The 22936-nt window shown below is 38.8% G+C and overlaps 1 protein-coding gene across 2 annotated transcripts; it reads left to right on the top strand.

The window, feature by feature from the left end:
- The first annotated feature begins 64 nt into the window (after positions 1-64).
- atf2 (activating transcription factor 2) lies at positions 65-19719 on the top strand. Of its 2 annotated transcripts, none has more exons than XM_044014758.1 (12): positions 65-134; positions 744-816; positions 1966-2062; positions 2142-2260; positions 2365-2490; positions 2827-3005; positions 4200-4314; positions 5855-6007; positions 8583-8867; positions 9395-9601; positions 12638-12743; positions 17960-19719. In XM_044014758.1, the coding sequence occupies exons 2-12, from the start codon at positions 769-771 to the stop codon at positions 18175-18177; spliced, it is 1653 nt and encodes a 550-aa protein (XP_043870693.1). In that variant the 5' UTR covers positions 65-134; positions 744-768; the 3' UTR covers positions 18178-19719. The 2 variants fall into 2 exon arrangements, with proteins under 2 accessions (XP_043870693.1, XP_043870686.1); XM_044014751.1 differs by having other exon boundaries at positions 128-425.
- The last annotated feature ends 3217 nt before the right edge of the window (positions 19720-22936 follow it).

Below are 22936 nucleotides of genomic sequence, written 5' to 3'. Positions count from 1 at the left end.
AATGCATTATAACCAAATATTTAGTTCAGATAAAAAAAAAAAAAATCTTGTGACGTTTACGGAAAAACGGAAACAATCCTCGCGATACTTTGGGACAGACGTGGGATTTTGGAAGTCGAGGGTTGTAGCTGAGGGTAAGTGACCACACAAACTCACAGCGACTAAGCTTAAAGCTGCTGTTAAAGACTTGAATTCAGGGTCGGTGTGGGACTTGTGCCGTGGCACAACGAAATGGTCTCGAAATACACACTGACACGTCTGTTTTTACTAGTATTAATCTCCAAACATGGCGACTGTTGTATGTTAACGCGGGGTTCAGACGATCTCATGGAAGCGACTGGAACAGATGCTCGCTCCCCCTTTCAAACCTCTGCACGGATTTATCCGTGATGTTCATTTCAACATATTAATAACTCACAAAAACGGTAAGGGCGGTTCAGGTTTCTCTCTTCAGTTGCATATATGTGCTTGAATAAATGAGCGCGAGAGTGTAGCGTATTTTACAGCTGACACTGAGGTGTAAACAAGCAAAGCAGCCGCCCTTTATCCGACATGCTTTGTCCAAACTGTCACCTTCACCCACCGTTAGTGCCATATAACCCCAGCCTAATGCTCGGGGTGCAGTTAATTTTAATTTAATACATTTACTTGGCCAATGTCTTTGTGAAATACACTTAAACGCACAGCTTTAGATTGGATGTTTTTTTTACCCACAGACTGTGCTTTTCCCGTTGTTGTTCTAGGGTGACATCACAGGAATCCCTTAATATGAGTGATGATAAACCTTTCCAATGCACTGCTCCTGGGTGTGGACAGGTAAGTAATCTCTGTTACCAGAAACTCTTTTATTATCAAGTAGTAATATTTTTATTTGGAATAGTTACCTCTAACCACTCTTCCACCACTGCAATGACATACTGTACATGACTGCACCATTTTGTTGTGGATTTAAGGGGCTGAAACTAATCGTCTTGTACCAGCAATCAGACCCCTGTCAGACCTGGTACTATCATCTTTCCTCAGTTATCCGACAGCTCAAAACACAGGTGTAAACTGTGTCCTGAATGTGTCTTCAGATCTGATCACAAAAGCCACATTCAAAGTTGGTCTGTGGACACATTGGCACATCTCTGAGCATACATGAGCAAATCTGAGATTGCTTCCTCAGCTTAACTCCTCTGATCCGCTCATGTGAATTGAAAGTTCACTTTATTTAACACGTGATTATTTTTTCCTTGAGTCTTATTTAATTTAATGAAAGCGTGAATAGCGCTTTGATTCATTCAGCTCCTCTACCCGTCTACCTTGTGGCACAGACATACACCGACATGCGCGCGCACACACATTTACATCAGACACATCTACACAGTCAGACTTGTTAGCAATATAAAGTTGTTTTCTTGAACAGACATCACTGTAGCGTAAAATAAATTGGGGGGAAAAATCTCAAACAAGGTTTTCTTTTGTGTAGGGGTGACATATACACAGAAAAGAATTTGAAAACCAAGGCACTCTTGTTGTGGATAATTTAAAAAAGCCTTTAGTACAACTAATGCATGACAAAAGTTAAAAAAGTATGCTTTCAAGTAAACCAGATTAATAGCCATACTAATAAAGTCTTAAGTGTTCCGCAACAGTAGTGCCTTGGATTTCACATCTTCACTGACATCTTTGAAGCTTGATCCAATCACTTGTGGTCACAGGAGACACATCCAGGGTGCATGTTAATGTCAAATGTAAACATAATAATAATGATGCTGTTTACTTATGATCGGGTCACTTAGGATGGATGTTAATACCACGTCTGAACTGCACTGTAGAAGAATGCGAGACAATGGCAATGTCAGCAATGTCAAATGTGTTATTTTAAATATAGACATGATGTTACGTTGATATGTAGGTTACGTCTCATTATCACAAACAAACCCATCATGAGATTGTCTCCTATTATGTTTGACTTGACAGAGATTTACAAATGAAGACCACTTGGCTGTCCACAAACACAAACATGAGATGACCCTGAAGTTTGGCCCGGCGAGAAATGACACTGTCATCGTCGCTGGTGGTTATTCTTAATGTGCATTTATTTGGCTGTGATGAATACATTTAACCAGTGCATTAAAAGTTGTCCTCTGTTACAGACCAAACCCCAACACCTACCCGCTTTCTTAAGAACTGCGAGGAGGTCGGGCTCTTCAATGAACTTGCGAGTCCTTTTGACCATGACTTCAAAAGAGCAACAGAAGATGACATTAAAAAGGTTGTTCTCATCAAACTTTGCAGCAAATGACCAGACCCCATTTTGTTCCATTACTTTTATCTGTGCTCTGTCTGTTACTGATGAGCTCTCCTTCTGTTCTGTAGTTACCGCTGGATTTGTCACCTCTTGCCACACCAATTATACGCAACAAAACTGAGGTACCAACAGTTATAGGGGCACACCGAGATAGCCCTCTGCCACACCCTGAATCCACAACAAGTGATGACAAGGTGAACTTTAAACTTTATTTAAGGTTTAAAAGACTGCCATGAAGGATGTTCTGCTGCTTCTGTGATCAGTCATTTCCTCTAGAATTGGCAGATCCATTGGTTTGGATATTCATCACTAGGTGTTTAATATGGTTTAAGTTGTGTAAACACTGAAAAATTCTAACAGTGGTGCACAGAAGATAACCCTAACGTAAAAGAAGATTTGAGGCATAAATGAACAAATAAATATATATGATATATAAATATATATATCAACATCATGTAGTTGTAAATAATAAGAGAATTTGGATTTCATTTAACACTTTCTGCCGCTATGGTGTTGTATGATGTTTCCAGGACTTATCTTTGCAGCCAACCTCACTGCCAACATCCACTATAGTCCATCCTGCATCCCTCCAAGTTCCCAATGTACTTCTAGCAACCTCAGAGGCTAATGTTGTAATACAGCAAGCTCTCCCATCGCCAACATCTAGCTCTGTTATTACCCAAGTCCCATCCACTAATAGGCCTATAGTGTAAGTAACTTCAAATGTCAATTTTTTTTTTAAATCATAATTTTAACTAAGTTATCATTTTCCTTTTTTTCAAATCATCATTTTTTTTTTTTACAGTTTTGTCTTGGTGAGCTCATTTCATAAGGCATGTGCTTGGTTGTTTTTGATTTGTTTGCACTCAAAAAAGTCTCTTCTTCACCAACATCAGTGTTGCTCAGATATAGACTGCTGTATTTAAATTCCTGGATGGTGTGGATCTCACACTGTGGTGTCTGCAGAGGTACACAGACATTAGATATTGAATCTGTGTCGAGTGGAGCCCCAAGTTTAAGATGATTAAGTGATTTTTTTTGGAAAGATAATGAAAGCTGTGACAAAAAGAGCTAAAATATTTAGTGTACTTTAAAAAAAATGATTATATGTAGATTTAAATATTCATTGTTATAATCATGAATGTTTTAAAAGCCTGTCACAGATTATTTGGTGAAAATCCCAGGGACCTATAAAAAAATCTTAAACTTGTCTGGGAACCACATGTCCATATATGGGCAGAACTGATGTTACTCTCTGAATCTCATGTGGTAGTAAGATATGTTCTTGTGATTCTATATTTTTTTTACACTGTTTTGTAAAAGGTATATTATTTAAGTCTTGCTTGTCTGTCTTGTTTATTATATTCCCATGTTTATTATATTCTTTAGTTTTTGCCTGAGTATACAACTATATGTCAGAATGTACATTGCTGTGCAAAAGTCGCTGTGATCATTGGCATTTTGATCGGAACAATGTGACTGAAAGTTGGTCTTATACATTTTGCAAGCTGTCAATGAGTTTCATTCATACACGTGTGTGTAATGCTCCAGCATGTCTTAAATAAACCTGGCATAATAAGACACTTGCTCGACATGAAATAGAAGAACAAACACATATTTTACCAGTAACATTAATTAGGGTTCCACACCAGGTTTAACAGAGCCAGAGTCGTGCTTCAGGTTACTTGATAATTAAACCTGTAGAAATGGAGTGATTGACAAATAATTATACTGATCTTTAGAGCTTTGCTAAAACAACAAATGGTGGCCCAAAGAATTTTGCACGGTACTGTATCTAAGATAGCACTTTTTTTCTTTCATATGTGACCGATTCTGTTCATTGTCTTCATCATAACAATGTTAAATGTTTTCCTCACTTGGATTTGTTTTTCCTCTCCTTCAGTCCAGTGTCTGGCACCTTCCCCGTGCTCTTACAGCTGCCTAATGGCCAGACGATGCCGGTCGCTATACCTGCGTCCATTACAAGCTCAAGTGTACATATTCCAACTACTATCCCTGTAAGTACGATGCTGGTGGTACCATGTTGAATTGTCACTGCATGTCAAAAATAATAAAAATTTAGTCCGTTATGGATATTGATATTAGCCTTTAGCATTTTGGCTTTAATCAAAATGCCCACATTATGCGTCTTGCTTTCTTTCTTTTTTTAGGATTGGATTTAAGAATGCTTGCACTAACCTGAAGTCACTGAACAAATATTAACAAACTATTTTGTTGACAAACCTCAGGGTTTCAATTTGTATGAGCACTTGAAGGATTTATTGTCCATGTCAATTTCATAGTTGAAACTGTCTTGTTCTCACATAATTTAGTTGCATAGTAGCATTTTGGAAACTAGAAGAAGAAAAAGAAGAATGAACCTAAGCATGTGTGTAGTAATAGAAATCACTGGACCGTTTCAAATAACACGATATGCGTTAGGGAGGAAGCCATACAAAATTTCATTGTACTAAGTATAATGACAATTGAGAAAATTCTGATTCTCTTCTAATTAACATTCAGTTGAACTCTGAAGAAATACATCAATTTCATCTGGATAGTGCTTGTACAGTTCTACATTTTGAATTGCACACAAAAATGTTTACATCAGCGACGTTGAAGTCCTTCTCATGTGACATTCAAAATACATTTAGGCTTACTTGGACAAAGAGACTGTTTACAACTTTGGCACCTCAGATTTGGCAGACACTTCAGAGCAATAGAGGTTGAGGGAAATAATGGACTTTAGAGTACAACTGTGTCACCGTGACAAAGGCATAGGAGTTGGCTTCGACACAGCGGGCTCCAGTCCAGGATACTTGACTAATATTTGTCCTTGTACAATTGGAATTAGCGCACTTGATTTCTGGCAGAGCAGATAGATGATGCTACTAACGTGTTTTGCAAACCAATTAAAACTGCATACCACACCAGTGTCTCATATAGGAAACATTTTGTAAATGAATGTCTTGTTGGTATTTTTGTGAACCTCCACTTGTGGGAGCTTGTCTTGTACACTGTAATTCTGATTATCAGTGTGGAACACTGAGCAGCACATGATTATCTCCTGATAGTGGCACAGCAGGGAAAGGAACCTGTATCTTGCCAGTCTTTGGGGATTGGGAAAGCTGCTGACGAGCAAAGGAGGGCAAAAGTAAATGGAGAACATGAGCCACCAGTGAGCCTCCCTTTCACTCGATCATCTCCTCCCCCCTCTTCCATCTCTCCCTCCCAGCACTCCCCACCTCCCTCTATCTCACTGTCCGTGGCTATGAGAGAAGCCTGACTCTGCCCTTCCGACTTGTGTCTCTCCATCCTCTCTTCAGTTTCCCTGTCCATATGCTCTCACACAGGCAGGCAGAGGTTCATTAGTGTGCACGCTGCTTCTCCAAGTGGTGCCGCCTCCACAAAATAACAGGCCATCCAACCTAATGAGGCTGAGATATGAGGAAACTGAGAGCTCTCCATGGCTGTTTGCATGTGTTTGTGTTGTGCTGTCTGCCTCCTTTACTACCGGAGACTAATTTTGGCTGCGGTGATTTGTGTCTCTGTTGTCAGCTTGTCAGACCTGTCACCGTAGTGCCTAACATCCCGGGGATCCCAGGGCCTCCCTCGCCACAGGCACAGCCACAGCCTTCGCCTCAGCCTCAGCCACAGCCACAGCCACAGCCTCCACCACAGCCACAGCCCGTCCATTCAGAAACAAAGCTGGTATTTATTATCGCTTCTTTTACGTTATATGTATTTTTCTTTGTCTATTATTCCCCACCTGAGAGATTTAACAGATAACAAAGAAAGGAGAAAGCTTGGCTATTAGGATGCAGTTAATGTCTTTGCCCTGATGAGGGCGCTAAAGTAAGCCAAGATATGAGCGGTTTATAGCAGTATTGTTGTATAAATAGCATAAATAATTTATAATCACATTATTATTTTAGTTTATTTAGTAAAATGGCAGTCCTTTTCTGATCATGGTTTCTTAAATGATACTTTTATTCTTTCTCATTATCCAGCCTGAATTGTTTTACTCAACAGAATTAAAACAATCAGCCTATTTGACATAACAAGGTGCATGTATATAGTCATTTTGAAATTTTGTGAGGAGTTTCTCACAATTTTCTCCAAATAAAATTATTAATTGAGCATCGAAACAATTGTTCTTAAGACTAATTGTGAGTATTACTAAAGATGATGTTAAGAATTTAGAATAATCCCAAACTCAAAGCACTTTTGTAAGCTCTTGATGTCCTCCTGTATTAAAAGGGCAGGGATATGAAGTGTTGTGTGGGAGATCAGTGGCAATGTGATGAAATACGGATCACAGAACCTGTAAGTGCTCTCAGCGTGTGCCGCCTGTGGAAATTAACAGATAAACTATGAAGACTAGGTGTGTGTGTGTGTGTGTTGGGAGGGAAGGATTGATCCTGACTGGCGAGGAAGGAAGGGAGTGGGAGGGGGGTGTTGTTGAGGATCATGGGGTATGTAGAAGACAAACGTGGAGACAGCGTTTTGCTCAGCATGCCGTCATCGGGGCAAACCAGAGGGGGGCTACCAGCAAACGCCAGCTGGGGGCATCCTGGCACACACTCAGAGAAGCACATTAAGTCGGCCTCACCCTGCATGGAACCTTTTGTTCAGCAGAATCCTGCCTGACCTGCACCCCCCGTCCTCCCATCTCACTGCCGTCGCCTCCCACCGCACCGAGCTCATCAGCAAACACCTAATGAGCCCGCGTCAAGAAAACAGACCCCCGCTCAAACCTGCCCGCTCCCCCGCCCCCACCTGGCTCTCAGGGGGCGTGGAGACGGCACTTTACAAGGACTGATGATGCTGCAAAGACAACAATAATGATAATTAACTTGCTGAATTTAGAAGATTATGCTGTTAATTAGTTGCAAAATAAAGATAAGTAATATAGTAGCAGATGGTTGAATAACACCCATGAGATGGAGGGTTATTACACTGATGAGGTTTCCATGGCAGAGATGAAATATGAATCTGACTGGCTTTCCTCTCTTTCTATGGGCCATTCCAAGAGAATAATATCTTGTTTCTGCCAGAAGAGCTTCTGGAAGGGTATTACACGATAAACTAATTTGGTAGATAGATTGCTCTGGCAAAGGTAGTTGTTAGAATAATGTGGTCCTCTGTTTTTTTTGTTCATGTAAATATATTCCCTCGCACTTTATTATTGCTTTCAAAAGCTTATTCACTTTCACCTTGTTTGCTCAGTGTTTGATGTTGGATGAATTGGCCTGTGGATCATGGAGACCAATCTGCAGAGAAATACTTGGTGTGTTGGTGTGTGTGATATTCAGTCAGTGTTCAAGCATGAATATTTTGATAGTTTAGGTCACCTTGTGTACCTTGAAGGTCCCTCATTATTGGTATCCAGAAGAATGTGAGGAGTGAATCACAGGCTTACAAGTTCCCCTTTAATTCTACCTTTTGTGTAATGTAATGCATTTCATATATCTTTGCAACCTTCTTATGCTCTTTCTGACTGGTTATCACCCAGTAGTGTCATTGAAGCAAGACTTAGGTGTTAATCTTCTGGTCTCTCTTTCTTTTACAGTACATCTCTGAGCGCATATTCGTCTAAGCAAATGAAATGTGTTTTGAATCGTCTTGTGCTGAGTTTATGTTTGACTACACACACCAAGCACTTGATTTCCTCAATGGCTTGCACTGAAAATTATTCCATATACTGTTTATGTTTTTGAAAGTCACTTCCACAGTTTAAACGTCCATTTCAGTCAGCAGCATATATATTCTACTGTATATGCTACTGATATTCTTACCTTGTACATTTATGTCTGTGCCAAAATCTGCCTCACAATTCATTTAGTTCATTGACTATAGTTAAATATTTCAGTTAGATCATTTTTTTCTGTCTCAATTAGGTCAATTGGTGAAATAAATCAGTCAAAATATCTTTATGTAAACCACGCTCTTCAAAGCAGGCTTACTAAGTGCATTGAATGGTTTAAACAGGATTACAACATTTCAGGGCTACAGCAAATAAGGTTGGGGAATATTAAATAAACTTTGAAATACAGCATCGTATAAATAAAAATGCATTTTAAATGTAGGTGGTAATATGGTTTATTGAAGGCTATTTTAAAAAAGATTATTGTTTTAGCTCAGTGTAAACAGGCCATTTTATTTCAAAAGTCTTAACACATATAGTCTAATGTTTCAGAATGTGTTAATTAATTGATACAACTTTCATTTATACACACAATAAAACTTCTTGTTCAAACCGGTCTATGCTGATTTCTCTCCCCAGAAACTAAAAGCCACATTAAGTCAGCAGTTTCCTCAGGTAACCAGTGGACATGGTGGTGAAGTTCAGAGCAGTGCAGTAACCCACACTGCTGCTCCTGCCTCTCCTGCTCCAACCCCAACTCCAGCTCCAACTCCACCTCCACCTCCAGCCCCAACTCCACCTCCAGCACCAGCCCCAACCACAACTGCAGTCTTAACTCCCACTCCGCCTCCTTACATGCCCTCAACCGAGGAACCTTCCCCCCATCCTCTTCAGCAGCCAGCCACCTCCACCACAGAGACACCTGTAAGTATCTACAGCTACAGTGTGTAGGGATTATTATCCTCCTGAATCAGTGCACACACACACATGAAAGAAACATCTTTAAATATTGCATAATAGATTTTAGTCCTGATAGAGATGAAAAAATTGACATAAATATGATTAAGTGCAACAGTAACAGATTTAGTGACTAAAAGATGATGTAGACATGATGTCCTTATTTCACTGCGCTGGAAACCACAATATTCCTCAATATGGTCCTTCTGTGGTGACCCGCTTGGTGCCACCTACTGCTTATTTAGGTGAATCAACTTCATATATTCGCTCAACAAATGTTAATTGTAAATTTAAAAAAAAAAAATGTCATTAAAAATTGTGATACATTTTAATATAAACCGGGCTTTTGTCATATACCTGTGAGCCTTGTGTGAGCACTACAGTTGTTTCAACAGGATGACTTTATGACCTAAAACTTCATATACGGTAATTATTATTATTCAATAGATGTTGTTCTCCATTGGTTTTTTTTTAGTGTTTGTTTTGTTTTCCAGGCTTCTCCGGTGCCCCCGGCACAAAACCCTACGAGCTCAGGTGGTCGGCGGCGCCGAACCACGAGTGAAGATCCCGATGAGAAGCGGCGCAAGTTTCTGGAGCGTAACAGGGCTGCCGCCTCTCGCTGTAGGCAGAAGAGGAAAGTGTGGGTCCAGTCGCTGGAGAAGAAGGCTGAGGACCTCAATTCCATGAACGGACAACTACAGGTGCTCTTTGTCTCTGACCCTCACATACTGCATGCAACAACAGCTGCTAACAATGTGTCAGTTTATGTATGTATGCATGCCTGCGTCTGTTTATCATCGTCTGCTTCTGGCATAAGCATGTGTACACAGACTTTTCCCTTCTGCGGTGATGAAGTCATTAAAGCCGATTAAGAAGAGCTGTCATATGACAGCAGCAGTGAGTGTGAGCCCTTTACATCGATATGTCCCTGTCAATAAAGATGTATCCTCCAGATGTCAGCTGCACACAAGCGTGTCTTTGCTTCTGTCTCAGCAGTTTACTGAATGGCCTCAAAAATCTCCTAGGGAAAGGTGTCTTTTTGAACCTTCATTTTGCTTGAAGCAATTAGGATCTGATGCTGACAAGTTCGAAACAGTTCATGTGTCTGCTGTCTCTGTTGATAAGTGTGAGCCGGGGGTGCAGCACATCAGTGTTCCAGACAATTAAATGAGATGTGGTGTTTATTTGCTTACTGTCTTATTTCTTTGAAAGCAGAGTAAGAGGTGGATGGTGGAGGAGGGGACAGGCGGCAGTGGGAAAGATTTTAGTTCATGTAAATATCTGGTTCACCAAACAAGTTATCACCACTTGTCAGGGGTGCACTATAGCTGAGACTTTACATGAGCATTGGTAGATCAAAGGAGAGGGACAGGTGAGCAAAAGGGGGCCATAAACAGTAAGATCATCACCGTTAACTACAAAGAAGGGAACAACATGTGGCAGAGAATAAAAGGTGCTTTATACGAATGCATTAATCAGTAGTGCAGTTTTTGTAAAAACCCCCATGCTGACATGGCCCAGCTGATCAGTGAAACTGCCTCTAATGATGCACAATTATTTTAACATCATCCTTAACTGGCTTTTTAATGAGGTGTCAGACCAGGCAGCTCACAGGGCTCGCAGCATTACCCGAGGCCCATTTTCTCAATTTTGATTAATTGACAAAGTTAGAAACAAGTTAAACTCTCCAAAGTCCATCTTAGTCAGAATTATCATTCTCTTTATGATGCAGTTTGATGTTTCTTTTACTGGATTGTGAGTGTTGATGTCCGGGTTTTGACTTCACCTTAGAGGTAAAGGGTTTTGTAAATGCATTTTTTGTCCACATCTAGCATTTGAAAAAGGATTTTGTGATTGTGTTCTTTGCTTCTATGAAGTCAGCTGGGGGGAGAGTTAGAAGCAGCTCCGGTGTTGATATTGGCTGTAAGTGGTGGCAGTCATGGCTGCTGCAGCACAGTGAATATGGTGTTGGCTACATGTGGTCCATACGCTCCTTCCAGCTGTGTTTAAATCTGCCTTACAATAACTCAGCTCTGCCAACACCAGCAAGATTAAACAGATGGAATCAAATAAATTGGCTGCTTTTAGACTAATAGGTTAAGCTGCCCGTAGTCCTTTAAAGGAAAAGCTTAAATCTGCCATTGGGTGTTCTACAGGCCTCTGGCTGCTCTAAATCCAGTTAAAGTCACCTTCAGCGTAATGTGGCTCCCTTTTACGACATGCAGAAATCCTTAGTTCCCGTGGGAGCTGTAAAGACACCAGAGTGTAAATCTCGGCAGCATCCACAAAGTTGCACTGACACTCCGAACAGCTCAGCTCTGACAAATGTGCTGGTCGGCAGCCAGTGAAGGCCCATAATTATTGTGTAGGAAAAACATAAATAAAGAAGTACATCATACTTTGGTCTGAATTTGTTCACTGTGGGGGTTACCTTTTCCCTGTGTTTGCTCTTTCTTTCTGTGACAAAATATGCCTGTGACCATCCGCTGTACTGTAGTAATTGTGTGTACTTACTGTACAAGGGTCTTAAATGTTTAACCCAGTGATCTCATTAATAATTGGCATTAAGTATAACATAGTCTTTCGACTATAGAGGGCAGAAAACCACATCCACACTGTAGTTTAGTATACACTGCACTAAGCACTTATAGTGCACAGTATATGGAGGTCTTTTTGCTGTGGCTTTTATGTCTTGAAATTTGGTTTCCCAAGACTGTTTTGCTGGATCTTTTTCATATTTGACAGAAATAATGACTTGGACACAGGAATGAAAGGATTAGATTGTGCTGGTTGAGGGCTTGGGGTCACTGTGACCTTGTGTTTTGTGAATGCCCAGAGGAAAATTCATTACATGTGCTACATTCATGTCAATTGAGTGCTGTTATTGATATTGTTCATGCTATTAGTCTGCATCTGTTTGGCCTCCGTGAACAGAAACAAAGTAGCATTATTTGTAACGTGTGTCCTTTATCTGAAAACAGGCTCTGTAAAGCCATACTATCAGTCTAACTGAGGGAGCATTTGTGTGTATACAGCGGCAGCACAGGGCCAGATGGCACCAGAAGCATTCATCCCAACAAACTGCTCAATGACTGTGTGTTTAGCGCAGTATTTTTCACTTCTGTAGGCGCGTCTTTGTTTTTTTCAGTCATACTGCAGCCTGTTTGCCCGTCTGTCTTGATATTAAACAAATCCTCGCCTGGTGACAGGAGATGTAAACCGTACTATACTGAGAAACGCAGAGTTGTGAGGTGCTATAGGCTTAATCAACATTGAGCAAACTCATTTGACAGTGGTTTGAATGTAACATAATTTTGCTTGTATTTAAAAGTTATGTCATGAAGTCATAATCTACCTGTGTATTGAGAGTTCAGAGTAGAATAACTACATGTATAGTGACACATTTAGTAGTATAAAATTGCACATGTCTCACTGGTAAAGTGTATTAACATTTTTCTGCATTGTATGTACTGCTTATATATTTTTTTAAAAAGCAACTGATATATTGTTATTAGATTTATATTAACATCAAATATCAATTTTTTTTGTTGGTTAAAAATCTAATTAGACAAATTATTAAACCCGTTATGTAGATTTGAATTTCCACCTAAAAAGGTTTTTTAGGACCATTTTAGATAAATTGAGATGATGTCATCTGTTTGTCTTCATGTTCGGACATGACGTCCTGTAGTGACCACTTGATTGACTGCTGCCATGTGTCTCCTCTTCCCCTCAAGAATGAAGTCACCCTGCTGAGAAACGAAGTGGCTCAGCTGAAGCAGCTTCTTCTGGCTCATAAAGATTGCCCTGTAACCGCCATGCAGAAGAAATCTGGCTATCACAGTGAGTAATGCTCCATTATTCTCAGCCCGAGGCTTCTAGTGAAATGCTTCTAAAATGAGCTCGAGCTAACCACTAGAAGGACACGTCTTACTTATGGCCCGGTGGAAAGAGCTATTGTCATATTAAATTCCCCCTTTTTTTGGGTGGGAAAAAAACTTTCTGCAAAAGTTCAGGTATTTATAGGCAGTGTTGTTTAAGACAAATTCTTACTGGTGGCATTGTCTGAGTCTTTCTGAGAGGCCACAGGTGAAAACCGCGAGGAAGTAATTGTTCATTTGACAGCTTCATCTGAAGCGTTTGTTCGTGAAGTAATTTGAATGTACACATGGTGATTAAAATGCAAGTTACATAATATGATCATTTTATGAACACTTTAATATACATGAAGATTCTGCTCATTACAGCCTCTTTATTTAAATTTGCTGTTGTCAGCCTTTTTCCTGTGCGCAGTCTCATTTAGAATTATATCGCCTATATTTCTTCATTTCCTGTGACCGGGCTTCTGTCAGCCTGATTTCCTGGTCATAACTCACCTTCCCTCACAGATGAGTCAGTATGCAGTGAGAACGACTGCGCTCCAAGCCAGTGAAGCTACTTCTCCACTGTGCTCTAAACACCTCAGCTGACTTGTATTGACAATGATTGCCTCTGAAATGAGTCCATTAAAGCAGCAAGCTTGACAAGCCTGCAAAATGTTCTCGTGGGATGCCCAGCGAGCTGCGCTGTTCACTATGCACCCCCTTATTGCTTACCACTCGTCTGACACACGTCATGTGTATTATAGGACTGATGGTTTCCAGGCTGGAGTGGTCTGTCAGAGTCAGGTCTCATTTAGTGTCGTCTGGATTGTTTTTAGCAGGATCTGCAGATGAATTGGGTCATCGTTCTCATGCGTTTGCTGAGGACGTCTGTCCTGTGTTTCCAGACCTCCGTGAAGGATGACATTTGCAGCGTTTTTTTATGCGTTTTGGGAAAAATATAACCCCATCCAAATACCCTATTTCATCAGTCTGGTTCATGGTGACAGGTGGGGTAGATTTTAGTCATAAAACCAAGAAGGAAAGCCAGCTAATGTGAGAGTGAAAATAAAAGTCTCTTAGAAAGAATGAAGTGATGCAGATGTTTCTAACCTTTTCTCAGCCAAATGAGATGAGCTCAAATACGCTTTCATCAACATCCGTCCATCCAACAACCGTATCTCAGATGTGTCATTTGGAACAGATTTTAAACTGGAAGGTATTTAATACTTTTAACTCTGCCAAATTAGGTATTGCAATATTTATATTGAAGTGGCTTTGGAGTCTGATGTGGTCTAGAGGTATCTGCATTAATGTTTGAAGTGTTTTCAGAGATGGTCTTCTGTATACCTTGGTTGTAAAGAGTGGTTTTGATTTTTGTTGACTGCTGAAATGTTCTCTCTTTTTTGGAGCATTTTCTGTAATAACTAGAGATGGTGGTGCATGAAAATCCTATAGGAGATCACCAGTAAATATACATATATGTATATATATATATATATATATATATATATATATATATATATATATATATACATATATATATATATATATATATATATATATATAAAAATATATATATATATATATATATATATATATATATATATATATATATATATATATATATATATAGACACATATGTAAATGGTTGGATGGCAACTGTAGTGTCAAGACTGGAAAGCACTTTCAATTATGATCATTATAAATAAATACTGACCATTTTACAATATAACAATACCAATATTTATATATATGTATTTACACACACACACACACACACACACACACACGTATGTATAGATATATATACGTGTGTGTATTAATTAGTATTTCTAAAATCCAATACACAAATGTTTACCAGTCCATAACATACAAAAAGAATAAAAACATACAATGCATTTACATGTATACCTACACATATATTCCTAATTAATCAGAGAAAGGAGGGAGAAAAACACACTTAACAACCCAATACAGTGAAATAAAACAAAACAAATAATTATCCATGTATTATTTTTTTTCCAAATGACTACTTACCACATTCTGTATCCCTCTGGTCAACATTATAAATATTCCCCTGGGGTACATGTGCCTCTGGTTAGGGGTCACTAGAATAATCTCCCTCGATAATTAGTACAACACATTATTGAACTCTGACTGATCCGTGGCTCTCATTCTTAAAAAAGGCCTCATCAAGCTCCAGTTTTCTCCGAGTTACACATCCCATAAGGCTTCGCTGGCCTCCAGACCTGATAATACCCTTCATCGTCCTGACCAGGCGTAACCATGACAGGTGGGAGGAAATTACCCAGACTGCCCCACAAACAAGCCAGGACATGCCATCAGTTGGCACACTAAGCTGTCCATCTGCTTTTACAGCGAAACCCCACTTCAGAAACCAAGAGAGCAGAAAGGAGCTCCGTCTGCACAGGGAACCAGAATTTCGGAGTATTAGTATGTACCAGCCCGCCAGTCCTTAATGTCGTTAGGAGCAATAATGCTCACTTGAACATGGAACAAAACCGCGGAGCTGATTTATTCTGGAGTTGACCTTCTGCATAATAAAATAGTGCTTTGACATTCACTTGCACTAAATCACACGGTCAAAGTGCAGTAGAGAGGGCACATGAAGCTTCTAATGTAAAGACATTTGCACTGCACTTTAATTGCGTCCTCTTTTATAGAATCTGTATTTTACAATCTAAAAAAACGAGTCCTGCTCATTAATTACAAAGTGCCATAGCAAGTGACTTCATATCATTAGCAATATTAATTATCATTGTGCTCCTCATTCCTTTATGAATCAGAGCATGAGAGTGAAAAAAGAGTCTCTCCCATTTTTTTTTCCCATCCGGATCCAATTAATTCAATGCAACTGCCTAACAGCTGGTGGCATTTCAACTCCAAGTCTTCCCTACTCTCCAGTGTGAGCATCATTAAAATCAGGTGCTGTAATCATCTGTCGCTGCAGTAGTTGGCAAGGTAACAAAAAAACAAATGAGAATGCAGTTAGGGAAGGGAAACACTGCCACATGCCCCAGAATCTAATGCACCCTTATGATGTGGGTTTAAATTGACATTGGTGCTTTAATTAAAGGAACGAGTGCAGAAGTAGCATTATGGGGATTAATGAAATGGTTTGCTCGCACCACACGCAAAATAGCTCTTTTACATCTGATTAGGCTTCATTCACCGAGCTCCCCGGATCATATCAGGTACAACATGTTCAATAAAACAACACAACATACTAATTGCAGTCCAAACGTTGCTGTGCTATAGTCATAGACGTATGCAAATGTATTTATTATTTGACCATGTGGTTTGAAAAGTGAAACCTGGGATGTAAAGTAGCAGTTGGCCACCAGGGGGCAACGCTTTTGAATGGAAGACTATAGGAAACTGAACCTACTTCCCACTTGATCTATGTCAGTAACACAAATTCCAGAAAACCTCTTATGGTCTCAATCGATAGATGGAAAATAGATGATTAAGAATAAAACACATGCGTAGACACCAGTGTGATTGACAGCTGGCATTGTCCCATAGGAGCCTGGTTGCGGTCAGTTCCATCATATGTCTGCTAGTATTCCAGATGTTTGTACTAAATGTTTGGATGTACTTTATTTCACTGTCTATGGGAATCTGGAAGGATGATATAAAATGTCTGTTAGAGATATTTAATACCAAAATCCCTTTAAATGTGTGTGCTTGGAATATATCCGAAAACCTCTGGATGTGTATGTGTGTGTTTGTGTGGTGTGTGTTTCTTTGATCTGACTCTGTGGTGTTGTTGCATGTTCATTTGGGGGACTTTTGTAAAAAGAAAAAGTAAATGACAACATATTGTGAATCCCTCCCCAAAAATGTCACCAGTCAAACCTCATAGCTTGAGAAAGGGAGTTTGGATTCTTATCTTCTTAAGTAACACCACGACTTAGTTTGATTAGAAGTCTGTGGGAAAGAGAATTCTCACTTGATTTATAACTAGATATGAGCCGATACGATATCTGTATCATTCAGATACTGGTCAAAATCACTGGATCGGATATCAGACAGATAAAAATGTAAAATCCAATACAGTCCAATATGGGAGACAAATATTTGTTACACATTTGGGGAATTATGTCTTTGAAATAGCTTGAAATGTGTTGTTCATAGTTAAAAAGGTCTAAAATGACTGAGTTCATGATATGAGTTTGTGATATCGGTAACGGCAGATACTCGGGTTCATGATATTGGTATCGGCAGATACTCGAGTTTGTGATATCGCTATCGGCAGATACTCGAAGTTTGTGATATGTCGCAGCAAATAAATAGGAGGATATCGGTATAAGTTTGTGATATCGGCAGATACCGAGTTTGTGATATCGCTATCGGCAGATACTGAGTTTGTGATATTGGTATCGCAGATCAGTTTGATATATATCGGCAGATACCGAAGTTCCGCGATATCTATCGCAGATACCGAGCGCGATATTGGTATCGGCACATACCGGTTGTGATATCGGTATCGGCAGATACCGAGTTATTGATATCGGTAGCATACCGAGTTGATATATCGGCAGATACTGAGTTTGTGATCGGCAGATACAAGAAGTTTGTGATATCGATCGATATCGGCAGATACCAGTTTGTGATATCGGTATCGGCAGATATGAGTTTGTGATATCGGTATCGGCAGATATACCATCGGCAGAAAGTTCGTGATCCGGGCAGATACTTTTGTGATATTGATATCGGCAGATACTGGAGTTTGTGATATCGGTATCGGCAGATACTCGGCTATCGGCAGATACTCGAGTTTGTGATATCGGTATCGGCAGATACTCGAGTTTGTGATATCGCTATCGGCAGATACTCGAGTTTGTGATATCGGTATCGGCAGATACTCGAGTTCACGATATCGGTATCGGCAGATAGTCGAGTTTGTGATACCGGTATCAATCACGAAAAAAAGTGGTATTTTGCCATCTCTGTTTTATATCGTCAATAAACATTTTTGTTAATGGTCTCAATCACTAACTGTATAATGTATGATAATTCAGAGGAAAATAGACTAAAGTACAGAATGGACACCTCGTGATTGACAGCTGGTACAGTCCGCAGGTGATATATGTGAACTTCCGTTTCAAAAACTGGTCAAATCGCAAATCATAGTAGCAGGTGTTTTCCTTATTTTTTTTTTTTTTGAACAGTTTCTGACAAAGACGAGAGCTGTGAGGAGATGTCCGTCCCCGGCAGCCCCCAGAACGAGGCCATCCAGCACAGCTCCATCAGCACTTCCAACGGGGTCAGCTCCTCCTCCGCGACCTCGGCCATCTCCGCCCTCACCGGCGTCACCGTCACATCAAACCAGAGCACAGAGGAGAGCCAGCCACGGAGGACCGCCCAGTCCGAGCCTTCAGGGAGCTGATCATCCAAAACAAAGACCGCGTGTCGACACTGGAGTGCTGTGGCCTCGTCATTCTCTGTGACAACCAGGAGGAAATGAATCTCTCTCAGCTTTTGTTTGGACTTAAAATGTATTCTTAATTTGTGTTTATGTTTGATCCACATTGTTCTCCATAGACAATGCAAAAGAACAGGCACTTTAAGTGTAAAATGTAAAACACATTGATCTGAAATGTTTTTGTATTTGTGTAAGTTATTTATTAATGACCTTTTTTTCTTTATTTAATCAGCCTGAAGGTTGATTAGTGAATGTTGTCATTAGTTTGTTTTAATGACTTTTATAAACACTTACATTGATGATATTATTTCAAAAGGAGCAATGACCTTTATTTGCTTTGTTATTATTATTTTTGCACATTCTGAGAGAAGTATACGTTTGGACAGTTTACAGATAAAGTATTGGCAGCTTTTTTTTGTTAGAAACAGGTTTGAATGCTGTCACTTTACACAAATGAATGACATTTTAAAGTTTTTCTTAGTGAGATGAGCTGTCGTCACATTGTGCATTTTGAATGTTTGAGCTCATTTCTGCTTGTAAAATAGTCTTAAAAGGGTGAGTTGGTTGATTTCATTGACATTCCATCAGTAGTCGGATTGTTCCTGATGCAGTGATTGTAGGATTACACTACTTTATCCATTACTTAATCATAGTAATGTTGACTTGATTCAGTGCCATTAATGTTTTTGTATAAATAACTCCTGTACATTTTAAATGCAGTTTAGTCATTTAAGTCATTTGCTGTTCTCTCAGAGGAGATGTCCTCACTTTGTAACTGTCATTGCTTTATAAGTGACCATCTATGGCTTCAGTGTCTAACGCAGAGCTTTTTCTGGACATTCTGCTCATTTCAACTTTAGATGCAGTTTTTAGAAAGCATTGTAAAATAATCATCATTTGTACATTGTACATGATCTTTAAAGGTGTTATGTACTTTGTCTTTTTTAAGAGGATAGTCTGGATTCAGTCGCTGAGCTCCTTTGATCACATGAACTCTCTTAAAGACTGACCTTTTAAAGTCTTTCAGTCAATAAGACTCTCTGACTTTGTGGAATTAGAGTAACACGACTCCTGCTTTGTTATAATTGCGATTTCATCATTGAAATAACCACACAAGGAAGCAAATTACACTATGACGTCAGTTTGCCTTTTCTCTTAGTCTGCGCCGGGTTACTACTGTGTAGTTTTACAAAGAAGCTAACACGCAATTTTCCTTCATTATGTTTCCGTGCTACATTTAGCTGTAATGTACTATCTGCATGACATAATAATTCTCTGCGAGAATTTCCCCCTCTTTGTTTTATTAAGTTTCAGTCAGATAGTTACCATTAAACAAGTGGCTCTTAAGTTTTATGAAAGCTTTTTCTATATGAATAATCTTAGCTTAAGTGCAAAAAAAAACGGGGTGTGATACTGTGTTGAAAGTGTACTCGTACCTTGTGAAAGTTCTGTATAAAAATTGAATTGATAAGTTGTTGTAATAAATCTTTTAATATCTCTTTAAAATCCTGTTTGATTCCATGGTACATTTCTCATGGAGTAACTACACACTGAATGGAAAATATGAAAGTTACTGTGAAAACACATCACATTACATTCCCTTTTAAGACAAATGATTTCTTGGTTTTTGTGTGATTTTGAATCCACGTTTCAACATGACCAAGTGCTCAGTGGCTGCCCACTGCCCCTAATTCTAGGAAGGTTCTAAGGTCAGCCCCCCAACCCGAACCCCTGTCCAGAGCATTCACACAAACAAGAATAAAGTAAAAACTTCATATGCAAAAATAAACAGCAGTTGTAGGTTTTTGTTGGTTTTCTCACCGTGCATATAGAAAAAAACTGTCCTGTATGTCCATCAAGTCAAAACCAACAAAATGCCTTGTTTTCTTTTTTCAATACTGGTGAATCTTTGGTACATTTACGTTTCTCACACAACATGATCAGCTGTTGCTGATAAATAGCTTAATGAATTGAAAGGTGGACCAAAAAAAAAGATAGTTTTTATTTGAGTGATACTGACTTCTAATTAGCCAGTTTGTTAGCCAGTGTCTGATTGGGATGCACAAATATTATTCACATCACAAACTCAGAGCAGACAAAGCTCTGCACCCCCCATGTGATCTCTGGTGCCCCCCTAAGGAGGGCTTGGACCCCAGGTTGGGAACCATGGCTAATAAAGTAAAAAAAACACCCTTAAGGTTAATTGTTTTTTTACACAAGTAAATACTTGAATGTGTGACGTATATCTTAGGTTTTGAGCAGTATATACTGTGTATAAAGTCATGCTTTCACACACATTGATAAGACCGTGATACTGAGGCACACAATAATTCTTGTGGTCTCTACTGCCACCTTGTGGAAGATTTGTTGATGACCACATTTCTGAGAAAATATCATTCAGTTCAGGTAAACAACACTTCCATTTTTTTGGGTAATTATTACTAAATCTCTAATAACATAGAGTGTAATCATTATAAACTTGATCTATAAATCACAGTTTTTAAAGACGTTAGAAAGTGCTGAACAGAATACAGCAATGACAATACAAATCAGTCATTATTTAGATAAATAAACAAAGAAATAACATGTTTGTACACACATATAATAACCATTTCAATGAAATATCCTTATCTGGGAGAAGCTTGGTGAATGTAATGGTTTTGACCAAGTGACCATGGCAAACCGGGACAAAGCCTCAGTTTAACCTTATTCCTGTCAATGTCTGTTTAGATTCTAATTCATCCAGGTCATAATTATCAGTCATTGAACCAGAAAGATTTGGACTTCTGTAGAGAATTCTGTAAGTCCACTTGTTAAGATTCAATGACTAATTATTTTCCTTTAATTGTACGTGTTAGAAGTCTTATTATTATTTTGTCACATGTTTGATGTAACTGCAGTTAAACTCCTGTTGGTCCTATTGGATACCGTAGATAATATTTATTATATTTGGTGTGTGTACAATTTTGATCTGCAAACTACAAGTAGAATTATAAAATAAGCTATAATTGTATAACTTATGTAGTTTAATTAAACTTTATTCATATAGTGCTGTTCTTAACAAATCTTTACATGTACCTTGGTCTATTTACATTTCAGTACTAGATAGTTTTGAGACACTTGTGTTCTACTTGATAAAATGTAGTTTTATCTACTTGTATTTATACTTCTACTCTGTTGCATTTAAGTATGGCTTTAGATATTATACCTATACATCCCATATGATCAAAATTCTAAATATTATTCATTAGACGCTGACAAATATGCAGTACAATATGTGTCATCTGCCTTTTGCAGCCACTGACTGATCTGCTCAGACAGCACTTTATTGTCATGTTGCAGTTCTGTGTGCATCCATTCAAATATTGAATATAAACACTGGGGCCTCTCTTGAATTATCCTTCAGTTCTTCCTTTTTAATGTTTCTTTTCCAGCACTTTCAGTAAATGTGGCTCTACTGTGTTCGATACCATGTGTCAGTATAATGTCTCTACGTGGATTATTATAATCAGAAATAAGCAACCTTTACTTATAACAACATTACAAGTAAAAACATGCACATTGTGTGAATATTTCTAAAAAACAAACAAAGTATTGGATGTTTATGAATCTTTGGAAATACATTTTTAGAAACAATAAGGATAAAAGGCATGCATATGTGCAAGATACTGTGCATCAAAGTTCATTTAAAAAGTTTGAATTTCCCTGGCTAGGAGGTTTTATAACAGTGGCCTGACGGTAGGAGCTGAAAGTCCCCTTGTATGGAGTGGATTGGATCTTCTGTGATGAGGTTGACTTTCCCTTTGGCTGCTTGGATATGGAGTGTGTTTTTTATCAGTCATTTTACTTGCTTGATTTATGGATCAGTCATTGGTATACTTTCATATATAAGGCAATTCTCAGACTACTGCCGACCTACAGTACCTTCATTTCACTGATCTGTGCTGATCTGTGCACAAGATCATTTGTTGCTTTCGGTTTCACATGTCCATACTGAACTGGGTAACAGGACTTTTGTCCATTCTGCACCTTTTGCATGGAATATGTTGCAGAAAGACGGGAAAGTAACAGAGTTCATTTCATTGAATGCTTTCAAATCCAAACTGAGAGTTCTTGTTTTTCATGTCCTTGTAAATTGAATCTGGATTCTTTTATTTGTTTTCTGCTCGTGTTTTAACTGTGTACATTTGTAACTGTCTTGGCCAGGACTCCCATGAAAAAGAGGTTCTTAATCTCAATGGGATTGTCCTTGTTAAATAAAGGTTAAATCAAATTTAAAAATATGATCCCGGACAGCTTTGATTTAACATGATAATCTTAGTCACACCACACATTATCTGATCAAACAGAAAACCAGTGCAAAAATTATAATTCAACAATTTTATTTTATAAAGCACCAGCTTTGTTTTTCCAGCAGGTGGCGATGCAAACCTACGCCTCACTTGAGAGTCACTGACCTAATGCATCTATTATTTATGGTAACGCTATAGTAAAATAATTTTAAAGAATCACAACAATCGTCATCGCTTTAGGTCAAATGAAGGAAAAACAAAGTTTTAAATAAATTAAGATTTGCTCAAAAAGAATTGACTGATTCAGTTTCACTTCCTCACACACACACCAAATATCTGTGTCAAACTGGGGAAGCCTTCATTAGCTGCTGATCACACTGGGGAGAATTGTATATGCTAATATGTAGGTCACATAACAACATTTTTGGCTT

This window comes from Solea senegalensis, linkage group LG2 (assembly GCF_019176455.1).
Source record: "Solea senegalensis isolate Sse05_10M linkage group LG2, IFAPA_SoseM_1, whole genome shotgun sequence".
In the NCBI taxonomy this organism is placed as follows: domain Eukaryota; kingdom Metazoa; phylum Chordata; class Actinopteri; order Pleuronectiformes; family Soleidae; genus Solea; species Solea senegalensis.
The sequence above is the reverse complement of the archived record's forward strand: the minus strand, read 5'-3'. Positions and strand labels throughout refer to the sequence as shown.

What these genes read in the sequence shown, in the direction of transcription:
- atf2 (XM_044014758.1), top strand. Translation starts at nt 769, where the DNA reads ATGAGTGATGATAAACCTTTCCAATGCACTGCTCCTGGGTGTGGACAG. An exon ending in CCACAACAAGTGATGACAAG is followed by an intron (nt 2,491 to 2,826) that starts GTGAACTTTAAA and finishes TGATGTTTCCAG; the next exon opens with GACTTATCTTTGCAGCCAAC. An exon ending in TCCATTCAGAAACAAAGCTG is followed by an intron (nt 6,008 to 8,582) that starts GTATTTATTATC and finishes TTCTCTCCCCAG; the next exon opens with AAACTAAAAGCCACATTAAG.